At 34.9% G+C, this 21,337-nt stretch overlaps 1 protein-coding gene across 1 annotated transcript; it reads right to left on the bottom strand.

Moving 5' to 3' along the window:
• Positions 1-245: 245 nt before the first annotated feature.
• On the bottom strand, positions 246-18,989 carry LOC149798483 (uncharacterized). The gene is made up of 2 exons (XM_089960612.1): positions 18,857-18,989; positions 246-2,640 (listed from the first exon to the last, which is right to left on the bottom strand). Exon 2 carries the CDS (start codon positions 2,625-2,627, stop codon positions 372-374), a length of 2,256 nt encoding a protein of 751 aa, XP_089816738.1. The 5' UTR covers positions 2,628-2,640; positions 18,857-18,989; the 3' UTR covers positions 246-371.
• Between the last annotated feature and the right edge of the window lie 2,348 nt (positions 18,990-21,337).

Below are 21,337 nucleotides of genomic sequence, written 5' to 3'. Positions count from 1 at the left end.
TTATGGAGAGAATTCGATTGACAAATCCTATGTACACCCAAAATGCGTTTATATTCAGCATTTCTAATATCCAAGATCACAATACGTTTATGTATTGATGTAGAAGTGTTTTTGCTTCATTTCTCTCTCTCTCTCTCTCTCTCTCTCACCACACACACAAACATACATACATACATACATATATATATATATATATATATATATATATATATATATATATATATATATATATATATAAGCAAGAATTTCTTCCTTGGTTAAGAGCAGGAGCAGAGATGTTATTTCCTCCGAATGGACTACTTTTCTCTTGAGATACTGAGAGAGAAATTTGTTCGCATTTATCTCATTTCCAGCAAGATTTTCTACGGATCTTAATTTACTAAAGTCTGGCGAAAGAATGTATGCATCCACTCTTTCTCATTCTGAAGTGGTTCAAATAATACAAAACAAGGAACATTTCTCAGACAAGCGGGAATCACTATAAGGTCAGAAAGTGTAATAACAACCAAAACTTTCTGCTCTTTGCAGGTCATGTGTACTGACTGAGCTGACTCCACCAGCAATTGAAACAATGCTGAGTCTGAATCACGATTTGTCAGATCACCTTCACCCAAAAGGATCGCAATTATTGAACTTTGTTCTATACTCTTCTCAGTACTCTTTAATATCAATCCAGCTTGCATTATATCAAAGCAGGAGGTAATTTCCAGCTTGGTTAAGTGACCAAATAATTCTTGTAACTTTAACGCTGAGTCTCTCTTGCATTCATTGGCAATGAGAAAGATATCTAAAGTTTCTCGTTTAGGTGTGAGGTCCTCCTTAGGAAATTTCAAGTCAAACGTTGCTCGAAGTCTAGCTGCAGCTAAATCCAAGTCATCTTTCTTCAGGGCATCCATTGCTCCGTCTACGTGTGCTTCGATGGCAAATTCATTCATCTCTTGCGGCCATGTGCCACAAATAATCATTTGATTTAAATGAAAAAGACCCTTGCCGAATTCTCTATTGCGGATCAGGACCTGAGTGAATTCTCTTTGGTCTTTAGTGTCTAATTTCATTCCTTCAATTTCTCTGCACAACTCCGAAACACTTTTTTTGTCGTCATGCAACGCACGAAGGACAATTTCGTCAAACACAGACTCCTTTGTCCGATTACCTATTCGCAATAGTTTCCGCATTTCTTCCACGGCATCTTTCAGTAGCTTTGATAACTGTGGTAACCCAGGGCCGTCGAATTCCGATTTTAACATAGCTGAAGTGGTGGGACTTTGGTTGTCCGTGAGATTCAGGCTTTGCTCTCTCTTTCGTCGTACATCAACAGTTATTTCAATGGCAAAGCGAAGCAAATCCTTTGCACGTGTAATTGTTTCTTCATCACTGGACAAATAAAGGAGACACTTGGCAACATAAATTTGACAGAAAACATTATGGTCACATTCTTCCGGTTGTATTTCCGTTGCATTGACTAACGTATATACATACTCAAACACATCAACCGCTTCCATTATCTTTCCCATCTCCATCAAAAATTTACCCTTCAATTCCATAGCAGTAAAATTCTGTTGAGTATCGATCGCGGCATCGTATGTTTGCAAGATTTCACGAGTCTCTTCACAGTCTGGTATCCATTTCGGTGGTCGTTCTTTTGTTGCATTCAACCTTTTCATAAATTGTATCTGTAATACTTCAGCGAGCCATTGATATGCTCTGGATGATTTCTTACTTCTTAATGCGTTGCGCAATAACTCTTCGCATTCACCATATTTCCCTAATCTTTTAAAATGGTTGGCACATTGCTCCAGTACAGGGGTGTCCAATATTTGCTCGTTTGTCATATCTGCGTAGTTAAACATATTATCCGCGGTCTCATACTTCAAATCTGCTGGGATCAGTGTCATCCATTTCTGGTTACGTTTCTGTGCAAATGCAAGATTTCCTAATTCGGCCCAGGCTCTTGCCATTAATCTATGATTTGTACCATTCTTCGCCACTTTAAACAGCAAATCAGCGGCACGCACAATCCTATCTTCGTGTTCTTGAACATTTTCTTTGAAGCCGTAAATCGTTTGGGCCAATATTCGCCTATTTAGCAACCCACAGCCATACTGCCACAGAACCGTTGGCAATTCGTCCCCATCTATGACCTCCGCTAAAACGTCTCGGTAGATAGCTTCTGCCTGTTTGTAGTACATCATTCCAAATCGAGCATAGGAGTATGCAATTTCTGATTTTGCTACAAGAAGCTTTTCCCGATTCAAACAAAGTGCCTCAACCCTTTTAATAATGTTCACAGTTTCTTTCAAATCCTCACTGCGGTTATTTTCTCTGTATTGTATCCATGCTTTATTTCCTAGAGCTACAATACTTTCAGGGTCCACTTCCAATGCTTTTCTATTACACTCTTTGGCCTCCTCTACATTTCTGCAAAGGTAATGCAGGTAAGTGGTCAGATTGTAATATCTTTTGATTTCCTCGTGGTGCTCGTATTCCTGACACTCATATTCCCTTCGCAATTTCATCAACAGTATATGTGCCTGTCGCTGCGTTAAATTTTTTATATTTACACTGAATGAAAATGGAACTTCCTCCAATGTTTTTATTATTTTTGTATCTTCGTTCTTCGCTGTCATATTTTCAAAGCTTCTGAAAAAGAAAAGCACATATTTCGTTTTAAAATTGAGAGCAGACTGTTTGCAATTGAACGTGCCATTATTTATATGTTCCTTTCTCGTGAAGGACAATGGTCCCATATTAATAAAGCTCATTGACGTAGGTGATAAAGCAGTCTCAAGCTCTGGTCTTCTGCACAGAATATAATTTATTACAAGTGAAATAAGTTTGTGCATAGTCTTCAGTATTTCTAATGCCAGTCAACTTACCTATTTTAATGTATGGCATTTTCTCCTCCTCACATTAACCAAATACGAGTAGATTATTTCAAAAAAGAAACCTCGACTTAAAATTTTACCACAGATTAAAGTTGTTTTTTTATATAACAAATAATTTATGAGAAATAGAGTGTGAAATGAGTGAAAATTATTAAGTTTTAAGCTTATGTTCTAAACATTGCAAAATTTGAACCTTGTTATAAGACTGAGTCCTAATATTGGAATCACTTGTCTGAGTACCAGGTTTATACATGAAACACGTTTGTAATTGTGGGAACACATTCCTTATGTTGAACAGAAGGTTAATTTTATTCTTTTGGCAAGAAAACTGCTGGATGGATTTTGGCAAAGTTCGATGTTTTTCTATTTTAGGCTGGTAAGTATCAAGTCTAGAAATATTATGAATTTATGATCATGAGTAAGTTGTTTTACACATCCGAGAAAGAATTTAGCTCAGATTTAATATTTGTATTACCAATTAGACCATTATTCCTAAATAACTTATACATAACCAGGTTATTTCTGAGACATGGGATTAGTGTGGATAATCACAAAAAAGTAATTATTTTTCCATAAACCTAAAAAGTGGATAAATAAATTGCACATGTCCGTTGAGAACAATTTGTATTAGACGATATAACATACCCTTTCCACAAGGAAACCGTCGTCCTGCATGTGTTTCAGTTTCCATATTGAGGACATTTAGATAAATATATTTCTAAACGCACAATCAATTCTATGTAAATGCCACAAGTGGACAATCTATCTTAGCAATTTGTTAGCTAAAAATGAATAATTTCAATTTAAGATTTATTATAAATGTATATAATTTGTATCGTTTTTTTTTTCTTCTATATTTGGAGTTTTGAAACGTAACTAAAGCATTGAAAAAAGTATAAGCTTAGCTTTGGGTAAACGTATTCAAGAAAGTGTGAATACATTGCACCAAAACACATGCGCGCTTACGTACGCACATATGCGCATCTTTCTTTATTTGCCAGTGAAATATTAATTATCGAATGCCCATCAATAATGCTATTTTCTACAAAGGGGAAAAAGTAAGAATAACATCAGCAACATTTTCTAGCAAAATATTTAAAGTTTCTAAGGTCTACTTGGCCATTATTTACTTAAAATTATAATGTCATCTGTGGAAATCATGCCCTTTTTAATAGAGATTCCAACCAATTTTCACATCAAGTCAAGCTGTCTAATGCAAGCTGTAGTGGTGTTTCGTACATGGGGATAGAAACAATATGAATATCATTTGATCCAAATGATCAGAAAAGACATTTGAGTCGTGAAGTAAGCAAGGATTTAATCTGGAAGTAATTAATTTGTTTTGTGTTCGGTTTTATATTAACTATTTTCATTATCATCCAATCCTGACAACTAGTTCAGTATAGAAGCAACATAATCGATAAAAGTGAAAGATGTTGTATGCTATACAATAACTACGATATTAAAGATTAATATCATTTTATTTTGGTATGTTCTGTACACACTAACTTACTTATACACTTAATTCAAAACTACTTCTGGAATAAACCATTTATGCAATGCAAAACCAAATTAAATTGTCAAGTTCTGGCTAAAAGAAATTAATATGTTCACAATTTTTTATTTCTACAGTAACATATTATAAAGAATGTGTATATTTGTCTTCCCTCTCTTTTGCATCTACTTGTTGAGTTTTTGTTTAAAATTACATGCGCAATCATTTGTTAAGCACACAATATTAGCAGTATATACTCTATAAGCATGATTGTATGCATTACTTATGAGAATAAACTATTGACCTGAACTGAATTGAATTATGATAAATGTTTATTAATGTTCTGTCGGGATTTACGCAGTTCGTTAAAGGAATTATTGCTAACCTTCCCCTCTTTTTACACAATGTCATTGCATGACCTTTGTTTCATTTTTATTATCAATTATACGTATTTCAACCAAGAGTGATGTCGTACGAGCTTAATACTTCCTGTAAACTTATAATTTATAAATTCAATCTTGTCTTCAGGTAGTATTATAAAATGTGCTTTATTTATTTTCCCGTTTGAAAGTTAATGAAAGCTATTAATACAGAAAACGCATTGGATCACAAAATATTGCTCTAATAGGAAACCTTTCTTAATATTGAGATTGATCTAAGTTAAGGAAATTGTTTGACAGTGTTGTCCCATATTATCAAGCCACGTGTAGCTACCCATATCAGGTCGCAATGAAGTTGTATCATTCCCGCTGTATTTAGGTAATGAGGTAAGTAGATACAAGCCACACAACATACCATATACACACCTCTAGATAAAAGCTGCCGAAGAAGGTATATACATACCGGGGATTGTACATGATATACAAGATAAGAGCACAACTTAGTTTTTGCCAAAACACAGCCCTTGCCGTATATGGTTGGTCCATTCAAAGCAATATTTTCTACTAATACATCAGAAAATGACAGAAATAAGAAAACAAAGTAATACATTTCGGACGAATACATCTTGTATAACAAATCTTTCTAAGCTGGCACATCCCATTTAGTTGTTACCTGGCATATCCCAATTAGTACTAATAGAATAATCGCCAAAGAAAATCGTGTGATAGTCAGCTAGTCTTTTGAATAGGTATGTTCGGGAGCGAACAGTTGGGATGTACAAAACAAAAATATGACCAGGTTGACCATTACATACCTAGAATGGAATTGTTACTTGTTGTTTTATTGTGTTTTGTTGTTTATGTTGCAATTGTTTTATTTCATGTTAGGGGTGAGAGTAGGGTGAGCTTAGCTGAATTTATATACTCAGTATGAACAGTTCGTACTAACCAGTTGTACCCATGACACTATTCCGCAAGCTCCAGCGGGATGATTTCCAATGTGCCTGATCATATTAAGTAAATTATGACCAAAGAGTTTAGTAAACGTAAAACTTGTCGCTAGAAAATGTTGTTAGAGCTTTAACACCGAGTAAGGTGCAACAAACACTAGTTAGAAGATATGGATATGAAGACTGCATTTTAAACAATACTACAAAAGATGTCCTATATTCATTTTGAGAAAAGAAAATAGCTTCCATTTATTTTTAATAAAATTAAACTGAATAGTACTTAATGTGCAATGTAGATTGTAACTGTTTATTACGCTTAAAGAAGTAAGGAATGCACCACTCATGGATAATCTATGTATTGAAGTCGAGAGAACAGGAAAAAGGTAACGATGAAAGTGTTGTTGTTTTGCTTCAAATAAGAACAAAATTGGTCTTTTTACGTTTCCATAGATTTACCGACAGACTTGAACTAATATTTAGCAAAATATATTTATAGCAATATCGATCCTCCAATCAAATTTATATTTGTTAAGTATTAACTGCGACTATGTTTGAATATGTACCAATGACTGCAATATCATATGTTGCAAGATCGCTGTGTTTACAATAACTAGATTATCAGATGGCAAAACGGCTGCATGCATTACCCACATAAGTGAGGTTAAAAGACTGTATACAAAAAAGGCCAAACTTTTATATGAAAAGTCCATGTACTTCTGAAGATGTTTGGAGATATTTTGACATTGACCTGTCTGTAATTTGTATTACGTTGTTTGAGACTAAAAATGTAACTACTGTAGGTACAGGATTGTTTTTTCCTATGAAATATTCTGAATATCGAAAAGAGTTAATTAAAATTTATTTTTAAGCACATTCCATACATGTAGTCATTTTAAAATACCTTATGTTCATAATTTCCAATGCTTCTGAAGACATTGCAAAGGAAAAGAAAAAACACTAACACAAATTGGTTACAACAGCATAATTCTTACCCCCTCCCATACCACCCATGTTAGTCCAAATAAAAAACGAAAACAACTTTGTTGAGACAACACAATTTAATTCATAATTTGATTACCACAATGAGAACTTTTCATTGAATCATCTTTGTTGTCAAACCAAATTGGGTTGAATCAGAAACAATCCTACTTATGCTCACTACTGAGATATTTATTTTATATTTCACACAAAATTTTCTATATCAAACACGCAGGGTTTTTCGATATAAGGTCACACGTCTGAATGTCAAATGCCTATGCGGTTTTAATAACTCGCTGAGATTTACATGTAATAACATAGTCGATAATTATATATTTCACAACACGCGCCCTAAAGATGTTCTCGTATAAATTTAGGTCATAAATGAGCGTCTGATTTCACAACGGGGGCTCTATCGATTATTTTGACACAGCCACTTGTCGAGCTATTTTTAAAGTGTCAGCCTCTGCTATTATATAACTCTCATCGTCATGGCTAAACAATATAAATTTATCTTACCATTGATAAGAGAACCTGCTTCTAACATGTGGATAAAATTTGATCTTGTGTATTTGTCCTGTGATATCGGATTGTAAAGATTATCAATAGCAGCAGAAAGTGAGTCTGTGATCAAGCAATCTTACTAATATAATCTGAATTTTCTGTGTGAACCAGAAATAATTTTATCTTATTTCTGGTTTTGAAATGCATCCTGTACTTTTCATTGTTAAGCATTATAGTCATATGTTTACCCTGAAAGAGAAATCTCCTAATCTTCAACGTGGTATCTCCCTCTGTTATATCTTCCATATTACACATTTCACACAAAATTTAACGAGTACTGTTTTTCATATTTCACAGCTCTATTCGGTATCATATCAACCAACAAATCGTCTTTGACTCGCAGCTCATGTATCAGATCTAGCATAATAAACTTCTCATCAAGCAGATAAGCTTGAAGTTGATTAGGAATCTTATTGTAAGTCGCTGTCGAAATTTTACACAAAGCATTACTCTTATCATATTTTGGCGATGCCTTTATTCACCGCTGATAATGCAGCACCCACCCCTGATACTATAAGGAGTAATGGATTTCCTAATACTCCCACTTATGAGATTCCAGTCGTTGTTAATAACACTGGAATGTAATTCAACACGCTTATTATCTTACTATAATATTTCCTGGCTTTTCTGACGCAGTAAAGTTCTTATGATAATATTTCTAGCATTTGATCAGCTTGTCTAAGTCATTGTCTGAGAGACCTGATGAAATATGGTTGAAATCGATTATTATTTTTATTATTATGAAACTATTTTAGCAATTATTTCAATTGCCGTAGTGAAGGTATTTTCAGCGGCAGCCTTTACAATCAGATCACTAAATTTATTATTAACAGGATCGGCAAGAAAATCTATGTATTTATCATATATTTCAGATAAGATCTCATTACATCTGCTATCCGTTAAAACTCTACGGTCTGAGGATGAAAGTTTGGGAATCAAAATTTGTTGGTATTTCAGTAATATCATTTACTCTATCAGGATAAATAGCCTCTGTTTCATCATATAACTAACAACTCAACATAACTGTCACAGCTTAAAATGTTTACGTACTAGATGCTGCCTGAGAATTGCTTATGCTGTTGCAAAACTCAAAAGATCACGAATATATGCTTGTTCTATATTTATGTCACTGGCGGGTAGGTTTAGGTATCTAGCAATCATCTGCCTGATATTTCTGTATTTTGATTCTCTCAGTAACAATCCATATTTCATAATCTTCATCAATAGTAGGTTTCACGGTTATAATATCATAAAGCTCTTGAGAAAATATGGCTCGTTCGACATCATCATATAACTCAATATTGAACTTAGTATCAGACTTAGTGTGTTTAGTGAAGTATTAATGTGATATAAGTTATACCTTTTTGTATCGCTGGTCAGAGAGTATATTAGAACTAGATATGCCGATGTTAGCAGGTTAGTATCAGTACTATTCTCAACTATTTCTAACGTCTTTTTATCATAATAGTCCATGCCTAGCAAACGAAATACTCGACGTTTAGCAAATCTGTCTTTGAGCTAACGATTTTTAAAAAACTTATGTTTCCTTGTTACAGATAGTTTGTCAAGTTCATCATAAATCTTCTTTATTCGCTCTTGTTCTGGGTTTTAATCAGTACGAACTTTTGGTTTTGAATGCTAGATTTGTCGATTGTCAAAATATTTTCTTTATTTAGTTCAATCAACGTATTTATATAAAAAAAACTTTTCAAACATTAGTCGCCGTTCCTCGCACTCACTTACAGTACAGTATTTGCTAATTATATAAAGGTTTCTGATCGCGTACATTAATTTAGGGCCTCTCATTCCTGAAACTCTAGCAAATCTGTCACTATTCTAATTTTAATATTTTTCATTCGAGCAATTATTTTTGTTGCTCTTCATTCCTCGACACTTTCTGGGTCTAGCTGATCAACATCAGCCATTTCGATCTCCTTTTTCGGGTTTATAATAAAATTATAAAACCTTTGCGACTATGATCGATGGAGGATCAGCAGACATTATATATTATAATCACATTAAAATTGCAATGACCTATATTAGGTCATCTACGGTATATATCTGAAACATCGTCGAACCTGGAAATGGACTATTCGCGTTGTCAACATAAATCTGGAAATATGAGTATTTGTTTGTGATTACTGTGGGATTTTGTGTATATTGCCGAGAAACACCAACATTAAGATCTTATGTCGTATACAGAGTAGTCCAAGTTGTATCATCAGTGGATCCTTCTAATCGTCAGCTGTAAATACGTCCGATATGAAACTTGTAATTGACATTTCCAAATGTGGAATATGACCTTAATATTTTTAGCTCTTTTTATACTACCACCAATCGCAAGCGAATGGGTAACTGAGTCTACGTACTGTTTATTCACAAGATCGGCTCAAGCAACAGGGAAATACGTAGAAGGCATCTTATTAGCAACCATATCAATCGCACCAGTTTTTGTATTTCCAGATTATTTTAAGTAAATTGCATCTGCAGCAGTAATTTTAACTGCTTTCACAGCGTCAATGTATAATTTATTTGTAAGATCCGATCTTGCAGTTGCTTTATAAGTCGTTGTTATTTTTTATTCGAGCCCATGTTTAACGTACCTGTCATCGTATCACTTGATTTTGTCAAACAGTTATCTTTGACAAACATTACATTTGTTGCAAAATCGTTACTGGTCAACGTTCTGTTATCACGTTGATTATGAAATATTAATGTACAAACCGTGTCGATTGAACCAGTCATAACTCTACCAATTAAGGATAACTTGTTATTATCGACCACGCTAAGTTGTGAGTAACTTAACGCTTGTGCCATATGTACGTCAGCAAGTGGGTATTCAGTTTGCAGATTGTCTTTATTGATACTCATATTGGAATTTCCGGTCATTCTTCCGCCACTTAATGATAACTTACTATTTTTGATCGTCTTAATTTGGCCACAACTTACTGCTTGTGAGTTACATACGTTGACAGGATGATATGCTGTTTCAAAGTCTAGCACTTGGTGACCTGACATATTTAAATGACCTGTCATTGTATCGCTAGATTTTTTTCATGTAATTTGTTAACTCTTCTCCAGCCGTAGTGTTGAAATTGTTGTTCTATCTTCTGTTGAGCTCGTGAAAACGTAACAAATTTGCGTAACAGCTCATTCTTTTTCTTACTGCAATATAAAATTTAACTTTGAGTGCTTGATAAAATGTAACTTTCTCCGCCTGATAAAATTTAATCTTGACCGCCTGATAAAATTTTGTGAATACATAGTAAAGAACAGGCATAATTAACTTTGACACGGAGCGGTTAATCAAACATAAACATACCCACGACCTACCAGAGTGTAATAATTGGACGAACTGTATCTGACAAAACTAATCTTCTTATGAATCTGTTATTTAACGACCTCTTCTTCGAGTTTATATTTACACCAAAAATCCAGATCATGATAAACATGGGCTGCTTATCGAATATAATGAAAACCTAAAATATGAAATTGGCGTAGGCAATATTTTTATTATAAAACATCCTAAAGATCTAATTCCAGTTTCCGAGCTAGATTCAGCATACAATAATTGTCTTTGATAACATTCCGATCAGCAATGCCAAGATGGATAAGATAAAATCTTACTTTTCTTTGTCGCGCAACAGAAAATGCAATGCAGTATATCTGGCACAAGAATATGACAATATCGATTAATTTATCAGGCGAAATACAGGTTGTTTTGTGCTATTTTCTGGACTCGACAATATTTACGTACAAAATATAGCGCGAGAGCAATGGGGAGATATATTAAAAGATAAATTTGCTGAACTTTATCATGATGCTACAGGTAATAGCAGAAACAACTTTTTCTTATTTAATAAGCTAGGATGAGATCGAAATCGTATGTTCAGATGTGAAATATACAGGTTTTTAGACTGAAAATTAGTCTAACAGTCAAAATCTAAAATAAGTAGAACAAAAATAAAATAGAATAAAATGGACGCGAAACGAATAGAGGTTCTAAAGAAATGTGTTGCAACGAGGACTGCATTTATAAAGAATGTTGAGGTGGAACGTTGCGGGCTACAGCAAACCGAAGAAGAAACAACAAGATTGTTTTAGCCTATCACCGAGTTTATGCATGGAAAGCAACCCGGTGTTGATAAAATATCACCTGAAAAAATAGAACCATTAAAAAGAAAAAGTTTGAAAGGAATTGTAGAGGAAGGAGAAAGAAAGTTGCTGAAGATATAATCGAAAAAATAGGTGATCCTGAAGACAGACACAGGAGGATCGGTACCATTAGGTTACGTCAAGAAGAAATTGCGAAACAAAATAAAGCGTTTTCATAAGTTTTTATTTCAGGACCTGATATCGAGAGTAAAATACGCTTTTTCAGAAACATTACCGAGAACCATTAATATCTGATCAGGTAAAAAATATATATTATTCAGCAATATAAAAAAATTAATAATGTCCAATTAATAATGAAAATTCTTGATGATGGTAAAGAAAATGTTAAAGTCAAAAAAGAAGAAGCGGTCATCAGATTTTTTAAATAAATGCGTTATTGAGTTGTTGATGATATTATGATTAAGGCGACTGACGCTTTTAGGATGAGACCTCAACCGTATGCCAGATCATGGAATTTCTTAAGATTATTTAACACAATTGAAAGGAATCGTGATAAACATATTACAAAAGAGTAAGTTGCTCATGGTCTAAAGATCTTCAACTCAACCGCTGAAATAGCTGACCGGATGATGCTATTAATATCATTAAAGGAAGCCTGAAATGTGAGGACAGAAATCAAGAACGAATTTTTTTAAATTTTAGATAATCTCAGAGCAAAACAGTTATCCACCATGCGACAAATATTATATTTTACAGAGTGATTTGATTCGTGGCGAATTAATTCGCTAACCGCAAAGCTCAGATTGCTAGCACTCTGAGTTTTATCTATCAGATAAAATAAGAATATTATCAACTACACTATTACTTGACTCATCGCAGACTGCAACAGACAGTGCAAACTTCTCTAGTAATTATAATCCACCTATCGAGGTGGAACTCAGGGACGCAAATGTCCCCGACGCTATGTGAAATAGGATTAGTTTCAGATACTGCTTGGCATGCCATGGCAAATATAAGAACTAAAGTGAACTGCGATTTTACATTTCAATCATTCCAACAAGCTGACCCAACTTGGATTTCAGTTAAGATACCGCAGGGCGCTTACAAGATTATAGATTTAAAAAAAGCAATAAAGTTGTTGATTAAAACAAAAAGTTGAATCCACATCAGACAATTTTCAACTTATTCCAAACTATAACATTCTGCGTGCCAGAATCACGTTGAAAAACAATTCTTTTGTTGATTTCAGTACCTCCAGTAGCATCGGGCCATTGTTAAGTTTGGCTCGAAAACAATACGGTTTTGAATTGCAAAGTGCTTCAGTTTCACATGTTAGCGAGTCACAAGTTGATATAACAGAAGTATGATCAATTTTAGTAAACTGTTCGATTGTGAGCCGGTCGCATCCAGCACGTGGTAGCCAAAGACAAATAATTTATTTTTTTAGTCCAGATATAATACCAGGTTCATTAATGTAAGTAAATCCAAAGCAGATAATCTACGATCCTGTAAGTGTCGAAAATCAAATATCTTCTATCACGATGACGCTGACTGATCAATCCGACCGGCAGCTAAGTCTCAATAACGAAATTGTAACATATCATCTGCACTTGAGGTCAGTCGGAAACTTCTTTCAGACAGTTTTGTATAACAAAATGTAACAACGAAAAATGTATCACAGACATATCGCAGGAGGTTTGTTTGGACATATATTCTCTAAAATAGTCAAAAATGTACCTGGAATTTCTCATAAGGTAGCGCCAATTGCGTTAGATGCATCTAAAGCTTTTGCCACCCCAGCCGCATCTGCAGCGAGTGCAGATGTCGGACAGAAGATTGTTCATAAAATTAACGTTGGATCGCAGAGTAGTTTAACACCTATCACAAACGACAGGGATATAAAGCAAATAATTTCTGACATAGCTGCAACGCTAGAAACCGCTACAGCGTTGATAAAAAATTTGCTATCCCCGCCAGGTGTACATATTATCAGAAAATTGATAACGAAAACAAAATCACCAGACACATCCAGTTCGAATGTGGAACAAACTGTCTGTTTTTAGTGTAAACATCTAGATTTGTTTAGAAAGTCAGTCGTTGACATACATTTTCGAACTCGAGTCACTGCACTACCAGTCGGTGGTACTAATTATAGAGCAATCGCTGTCATACTCTCAGACAAAACAATGTTACTTGAAGGTGTTGGTGGACGAATGAGAATCATTGATGCCCCAGTAGAAAAAGTAATGGTTTCCAAACATATAATTAAATCGCTCATGATATTATAATGTCATATCGTCATGTTTGTGTCAGTCTGACTCCTGGTCATATTAAAAACCTACAATCACTATCAAAAGGAACTGTATAATAAAAATAGCACTAAAATGAACAAATCGCAGGTGGTCCAAATAAATTATCATTGACAGAACGTCAACTCAAACACTTCAATAAAGCCAAAGAATCAAAAACTGGCGTTAAACGTAATCTGTCTGAGGATGCTATTAAAGACGCAGTCAAGACGGGTGGTATATTTTCACTTGTTTCAGCTATACCAGCGTTGATAGCCGCTACAGCGCCAGCTGTTGCAATAACAGTTGCACTTGGTGCTGTTGGAACTGCTGATGGGATGGCGCTAAAGAAAGCAACAGGTCACGGAATAAAGACTTTTAAATATATGGGAAAGAGTCTAAAACTACCACGAAATCCCCACTTGTGGTACAGAAAAGGTCTGAAACTTCCCGAGACATTTCGCTGACGTTTCCTATGTCCAGTTATAATTTACATGATGCTGCTAAAATACTGAACATAAAAAATCAGAGGTGTTTTTATGCGTGATCAATTACCAAAACAACCAAATCTTGTAGAAACCGTTATAATTGATCTCGATGGAAGTACTGTTCCAGGTACTCACTGGGTTGCATACTCGATTGATCCAAGTGGATTTGTTTATTTTACTTCGTATGTGTTGGCGCCACCAAAGGACTTTTTAAAATATGTCGGCAGAGTGCAAAGAACTCGCTTTCAAAACACTCCCGTCTGGTATTCAACATTACCAACACAGAAAATAACTGATCCGCCAATTTGTGGCCGTAAAGTAATTACTGTACTCGACGCTGTGTCATCATCAACAATACCACCTCATAATGTCGTACATGAGTATACGAGTAGACGGTATAGCCACCCAACGATGTTTTCAACAGATCTTAAAGTATAATGGTAGATATTTACGGAAGATTTCAATGAGTCTTACTCAGGGTAAAGCTTATCAAGGCGACTTATCAAAATATGCAACCCTTGACGAAGTCAAGGATGAACTTGCTAATCTTTTGAGTTGCGTAAATGTACACCGAAATGAAGTCGTTGTTTTTCAGGGTAAACAAGGACGATTAAAGACAAGTAATATCCCGTTGACACATATTATTATGCGGATTCCTGATGCAACAGAAGATAATTTAGCTGTGTTTGGTAAAGACGGTAAAATTAAAAAACCAGAGGAATCAGTCTTAGCACTCATGGGAGCGATTACTGAACGCCTTAGAAGAATAGGAGAAATTATGTATGGCGATCTCAATATGAGTACAAGTACACTTACTAGAAGCATCATTGAGGTGACCCTTTCCAAACAAATCACTGAAATTTCATTACAGCTAGCAGAATTCAATCCAATGGTAACTGCAAAATAATGTGTAAGAAAACTTCCGACCTAACTTAAGTAAAACTGGTAATGCAAAATCTTTGCAATGTCACTGAGCTAAAAACAATCTAGATCAATGTGAAGCAGAAACTATTAAAAAAGGTGTTTATTCTCAAAATTTGTTTTCACTGACCTAGTTTTGCCCATGGTGAGTAGTGCCCTCCAGTATTATTCTACTAGGATGGTTACATAACGAAAGGTCAGAGAAACTATTCCCAATGCAAGCAAATAACATTGCTGCCTATTTTATCTAAGCGTTTTATATGCCTTGCCGATGCTTTGCAGGCAACATACTTGAAATTTGAAATTTGTAATCAGTTAACTGGCAAGTGTATTTTAAATTAGAAAGTTTAAAACTTGCCGTACTTCTCATTCTTTTCATCTCTTTCTATACTGCTTCAATTATATTTTCATTTATTAATTTATCCATAAAGCTGCTAAAATATTGATTTGTATCTTGGACAGGTGAGTGCAAGAAATCGACCAGAGTTGTTTGCCTTTTCATGCAATATTGTGTTCCATTTCACTCCTTCTTCCGCCTTAATAAATGATCCATTTGTTTCCCAATAACCTTACTTTTAGTCTGGTATATTACCATAAGTATTTCATTAATTTTAATACACCAAGAAACAAAATTTCACAATCTCAATAATTATTCAGAAAATCAAAAATGATTTGCAAGGTCCGGATAAGTTCATATTCAATTGTCATTCAATCATTTTTTTTTCTTTTAATTTAATTTGACTTTACTCTAATTTTCATATTTTCTTATTCTCTTTCATTCTCGGAGGTAAAGCATGTTATACAGTCATACCCTTCAAGAGCTTTTGGGCGAAAATTGAAAGTAGAAAAGATTTCCATGAATGTGACCTACTAATTCTCACTAAAATTGCCTTCACAACGTGTGAAAGGCAATCAAACTGCCTAACAGTGCAGTAGTAGTTGGAAGGCGAACACACAGCATCACGGTAATCATGGGCGATTTTTCAAAAAAACGAAATAGTAGAGACAGACCCAAATAAAGTCCTCGCAATAACATTCTTCTATTAGGCGGGAATATTTTGAATCCAGGCCTTGCCCCGATGTGAAGGTTAAGCCTCTCATTATCTACAAGAGCCATTGCGAGAGAATCGAAAGTACATTTACGAGAACAAAAGATTTCCATGTAAGTGACCAACAAATTTTAAACTAAAATTACCTTGCTTTCGCGAGATTCATAAAGTGTGAATTGCCGCAGCGTACAGCAGAAGATACACATAAATTCTACGAGGCGCAGTAGCGGACAAAAGCTGGTCCAGTGAAATAGCTGCAGTTGAAATTTCGATGTCGTATGTAGAGAAATCCAATATTACGTGTTGGATCAAATTGCATTTCCTTTAAGTTCCATTTTCTAGATGGAGATTTTATATTTTATATGCCAAATTATATAGTAGTGGTTTAAAGTTCTGTCGACGTTTTACAGTGTATATTTTGAATTACACACCGGTGGTTGAAATTTCAATATCGTATGTTAAGAATCCCTAATTCACTCGTTGTATGCAAATTTTTGTATGAAAGTTCCATTTCATATGGCGAGTATTTAGATTTCATCTGTTGAATTTCACAGCAACAAGAAGCAGCCTCCTTATTTAAAAATAACACGGTGCGTTCACGAGAGCGATCTCTAGCGAAGAAATTCATAGTAATTCTCGACCTGTGAATGGTAACTTTTAAACTGTAAATGCATGAAATGTAATGGCGCCTCATAACTGAATACACGAATGATGTTTAATAAACCAAATTATTATGAATGGTTAACGTGGACATTGTGTAATGTTACTTTTAACACCACCACATCATTTCACCATATATATATATATATATATATATATATATATATATATATATATATATATATATATATATATATAAAACACAATTCTGGCAAGCACAATAAAATGACCAATCACTGTAATTCAACAGATGCAATCTGAAAACTCAGATTACGAAATAGATTTTTCCACACAATCAGTGTGATTCAACATGTTAAATTTGAACTCGAGATATGATATTAAAGTTTCAACAACCGGCGTGTAATTCAGAAGATACAATCTTACAACTCGACATTGGACATCGAATGTTCAACCAGTGCTGTGCAATTCAGCAGATGAAATCTAAATACTCAACATATGAAATGGAACTTTCAGCATAAACTCTTTGAACCAAAATGTAAATTAGGAATTCTCGACGTATAACTTTCAAATTTCAACCACCGCCGTGTCATTCAAACGACAAAATCTAAAACCTCGACATAGAAAATATAACTTTCAACCACGACCGTTTAATTCAACAGATACAATCTAAAATCTCGACCGAGAAAATGGAACTTTAAGGACAAGCTTTTTTGATACGACACGTGAAACTGGAATTCTGGACATATGACATTACAGTCTCAGCGGCAACGTTTTGATTGGACCAGCTTTGTCCTCTACAGCGCCTCATACAAATCAACAACTTCAGTGTAATCACAGACGATTTCGAATACGAAATAGTAGAGAAAGAGAGGATAGATTGGGCAATATTTGGGATCCAGGCCTTATCTCAATGTGAACCATTCTGCATGGTTTTATAATAGACTGAACGTTAAGGATGTTACTCTAAATGGTAGTTAGACTCACTCACTTTAAGAGTGATTAGTTTATTAAATGATCAAAAAATATATGTTTAACTCTTGGAATATGCGTTTGCACCCAATGGACCTCAATTTGTGTTTATTCCTAATTTTAAGTGATATACGCCCTTCTCGGTCGATCATGGTGTGCCATGAGAGTCTAACAATAATTGCATTTAACAGTAAGGTCAGCAATCCTACCAAGTCAATATTTAAGGCCCATGGCTGACTCACTTATTTTAGAATGGAATAACTCTAGATAGAATACGAATGGTCGGTCATGGACAAAAGAGAGGTGGTTATCATAATCGTATTTGTTTTCGTTTAGCCACATCTAGTAAACCACTGTTAATTATTTTAAAAAATTACAAGAGGTGTTTAAATGAGTTACCTTAAAGTCTCATATAAGTACAGATTGTTTTCACTTAGATGATTTCAACCCAATTTTCGGACTTCAAAGTACAGTGTCGAGGTGAAATTTACCGGTACAATAATCATACCGCTTTAAGGAGAAAAAATAAAATAGGGTTCTACGACTAATAAATGCCATCAGAACGAAAATAATAAGTCTGTTTTGCTAAGCTGGCTTAATAATAAGCAAACCATAGTCTTAATTTATATATCAACGTTTCCGTGTTAGCAGACAATTTGTTGTCTAAAATTTCAAAGTACAAACAGTTGTTATACTCAGTGGAAATAAGAACCGTATGTACACCATCTGTGTTTTGACCGCACTCTTCTTCCTACCTACACATTCACTCACCTAATGTACCGCAGTTCATTGGATTCCTCATGTTTTGTTCCTTAACATTATTTGTAATATTGGACCGGTTATAATTTTATATCACAACTTAATGCACTAAATTTTGCAACATTCTAAATTTAGATAGCTAACCACAATATCGTTGAAAAACAGTAGGCGTCTACAATGCATGTTATAGCAATGTTACGTATGAGTCACTGAATCGACATGTGTCGAACAAGAAGAGACTTGTCTAAATGAATACAGAGTCCTTGGGGATCCAATGTGATGTGTAACAGAATATATTCTGGAAAAAATTAAAATCCGACTAGCGGAATAAATGACTACACATGCATGCATGTAAATAGTGTATTTTATAATCAACACATACGTTTTACTTACCTTAGTATGGACACTTTGTTGCTCTGTTATTGTCTGATAGCCCCTCTGTGACTGTTATTTGTGTCATGTGTTAACGTGTCATTTCTAGATAAGACTACACACTAATATGTTTGCAGTCCTAAGCAAACAAGCGCTTATTTATTGGCTAGTTATCGGCGCTTGTTTCAAACAGAACAACCTACTACTACCACAGGCGCTGGATGCGAGCTTGATGTTGAGAAGAAATAAATAATGATCTGAAGGAAAAAATCATACAGAGTGACAAAAATACCTCAGATTACCCCTATGACCCGTTTTGACATAGGACCCTGTCTATCATACTATACAGTTTTTCTTCTCAACATCAAGCTCATGTCGAGCACCTGTGAAATATGTGAGTAGTAAATGGGGCCACATTACGGACAATGGGACTTAGCATTAAAAACACCCCTGGGCCACTTTAGGGACAATGGAAATTTAACATGGAGAAAAACGCTGGGCCACTTTAGGGACAATGGGAATTTAACATAGAGTTTGGGTCTGTCTAGGGACAAGGGAAATTGACATGGGAATAGAGTTTGGGTTTGTCTAGGGACAAGGGGAATTGAATATGGGATTTTTTTTTTTTTAAAGTTTTTTTAAATTTAAATTTAAATTTAAATTTAAAAAAGGGTAGGCAATGGAAAGGCTATCTCTTTTCGAGAAATATGGCTGGTCCTGATAAGGGCCTTTGGGTTTTCTTATTCTTCTTCTGCTTCTAATTTCTTCTTTTTCTCCACCAAGTTCTTATTTTATCTCCTACACTCTTTCTCTTCTTCTCTTTCTTTTTTTTCTCCTGCTCTTCTTTCTTCTTCTCTTCCTCCTCTTCTTTCTTCCTCTTCTCATTTTCTTCTTCTTTTTCAATTTTTTCGTTCCATTTGCTTATTCTTATTCTTTCCTCTTCATCCTCCTTCTCCTCCTTTATTTATTTCATGACACCACTAATCTTGTCCTTTACCTTTTTTAAGTTATTAATTTCCATCTTTACACGATGGGGACTATAGGAATAATGGTCTTCAACGAGTCTTATTTACATCTGTTCCATCATTCCTAAGTTGTCTAAAACGTCTTGCAATGTTTGTATTTTGTCCATTTGGTTAGAAGCCATCTTCTTTGTAGAATGGTTTGAACGACGAATACTGTGGGTTCTTATAGTGAAAGCGCGGACGTGAAGGAAAACATCCCCCTACTTTTCTCATTATATATAATAAAACACAAACTATACTCTCCACATACGCTAAGAATCAATAAACAAAATCCATAATCTACTATCCACACAATCGTACGTGAGCGGTTACAAAACCCAAACTATACTCTCCACATACGCTAAGAAACAATAAACAAAATCCATAATCTACTATCCACACAATCGTACGTGAGCGGTTACAAAACCCTAACTATACTCTTCACATACGCTAAGAAACAATAAAGAAACCCATAATCTACTATTCACACAAACATACCTTAGCTCTTACAAGCACCAACACACAAACACATACCCTCACACTATCTTAGAAAAGAGTTAGTGTTTATATTCACACGACTCTACCTACACATTGGCAAATTGATGGTTATTTCTTTTCTAGAGTATTGGATAGCCCTGAAAAGGGCTGTTTTTTTGGAACTTCATGGACACCTGGTTAATGGTGGCACCTTCCAGGCCTGGCGCCGCATACACATCTTATCCCCCATTTACTTTTCACCTTTTGGGGGGAGAGAACAGAGGCAGGATATGTGGCTTCAGAATCCCAATTTTCGGTTTCTGGGATTCTGAAATTTCTTCTTCTTCTCTCCTTTTCCTCCTCCTCCTCCTCTTCTTTGTATCTTCTCTCCTCCTATTTGTATCTTCTTTCCTCTTCTTCTTTATATCTTCTCTCCTCCTCTTCTTTGTTTCTTCTTTCCTCCTCCTCTCTTATCCTTCCCTCCTCCACAATGGCTTCCGCGGCCAGTTCATTTAATATGCGCCTGGCATATTCCAGATGCACATGAAGTTCCAACAGTTTCTCCAGTCTCGTGTTCATTTTTGGTGTTGATCAATCAACAAGGGTAGTTGGACTGCCCAGCGAGTTTCAATTTATAGTGAAAGCGCGGACGTGAAGGAAAACATCCCCTAAAAACATAAAATTGATCTTACCTACATCATAACCAAAAAACAACAACGCGCGGACCTAAAAGAAACACTCACTCACTTTTTATGCTACCCATCACTATTTTAAAATTTTTTATAAATCACTTCAATAGACTATCCACATACGCAAAGCAATCCAATCTAACCCCAAATTTACACCTCAAACACCAAAAAAAAGACATCATTTTAATCTACTATCCATACCAACTTACTTAACCACTTACAAACACAAACACACAAACACATGCCCTCACATTTTTTTAAAAAAGAGTTAGTGTTTATTTTCACACTACTCTACCTACACACATTGGCAAATGGATTGTTATTTCTTTTCT

This window comes from Sinohyriopsis cumingii, chromosome 6 (assembly GCF_028554795.1).
Source record: "Sinohyriopsis cumingii isolate HCF-2022 chromosome 6, ASM2855479v2, whole genome shotgun sequence".
NCBI classification, from domain to species: domain Eukaryota; kingdom Metazoa; phylum Mollusca; class Bivalvia; order Unionida; family Unionidae; genus Sinohyriopsis; species Sinohyriopsis cumingii.
The sequence above is the reverse complement of the archived record's forward strand: the minus strand, read 5'-3'. Positions and strand labels throughout refer to the sequence as shown.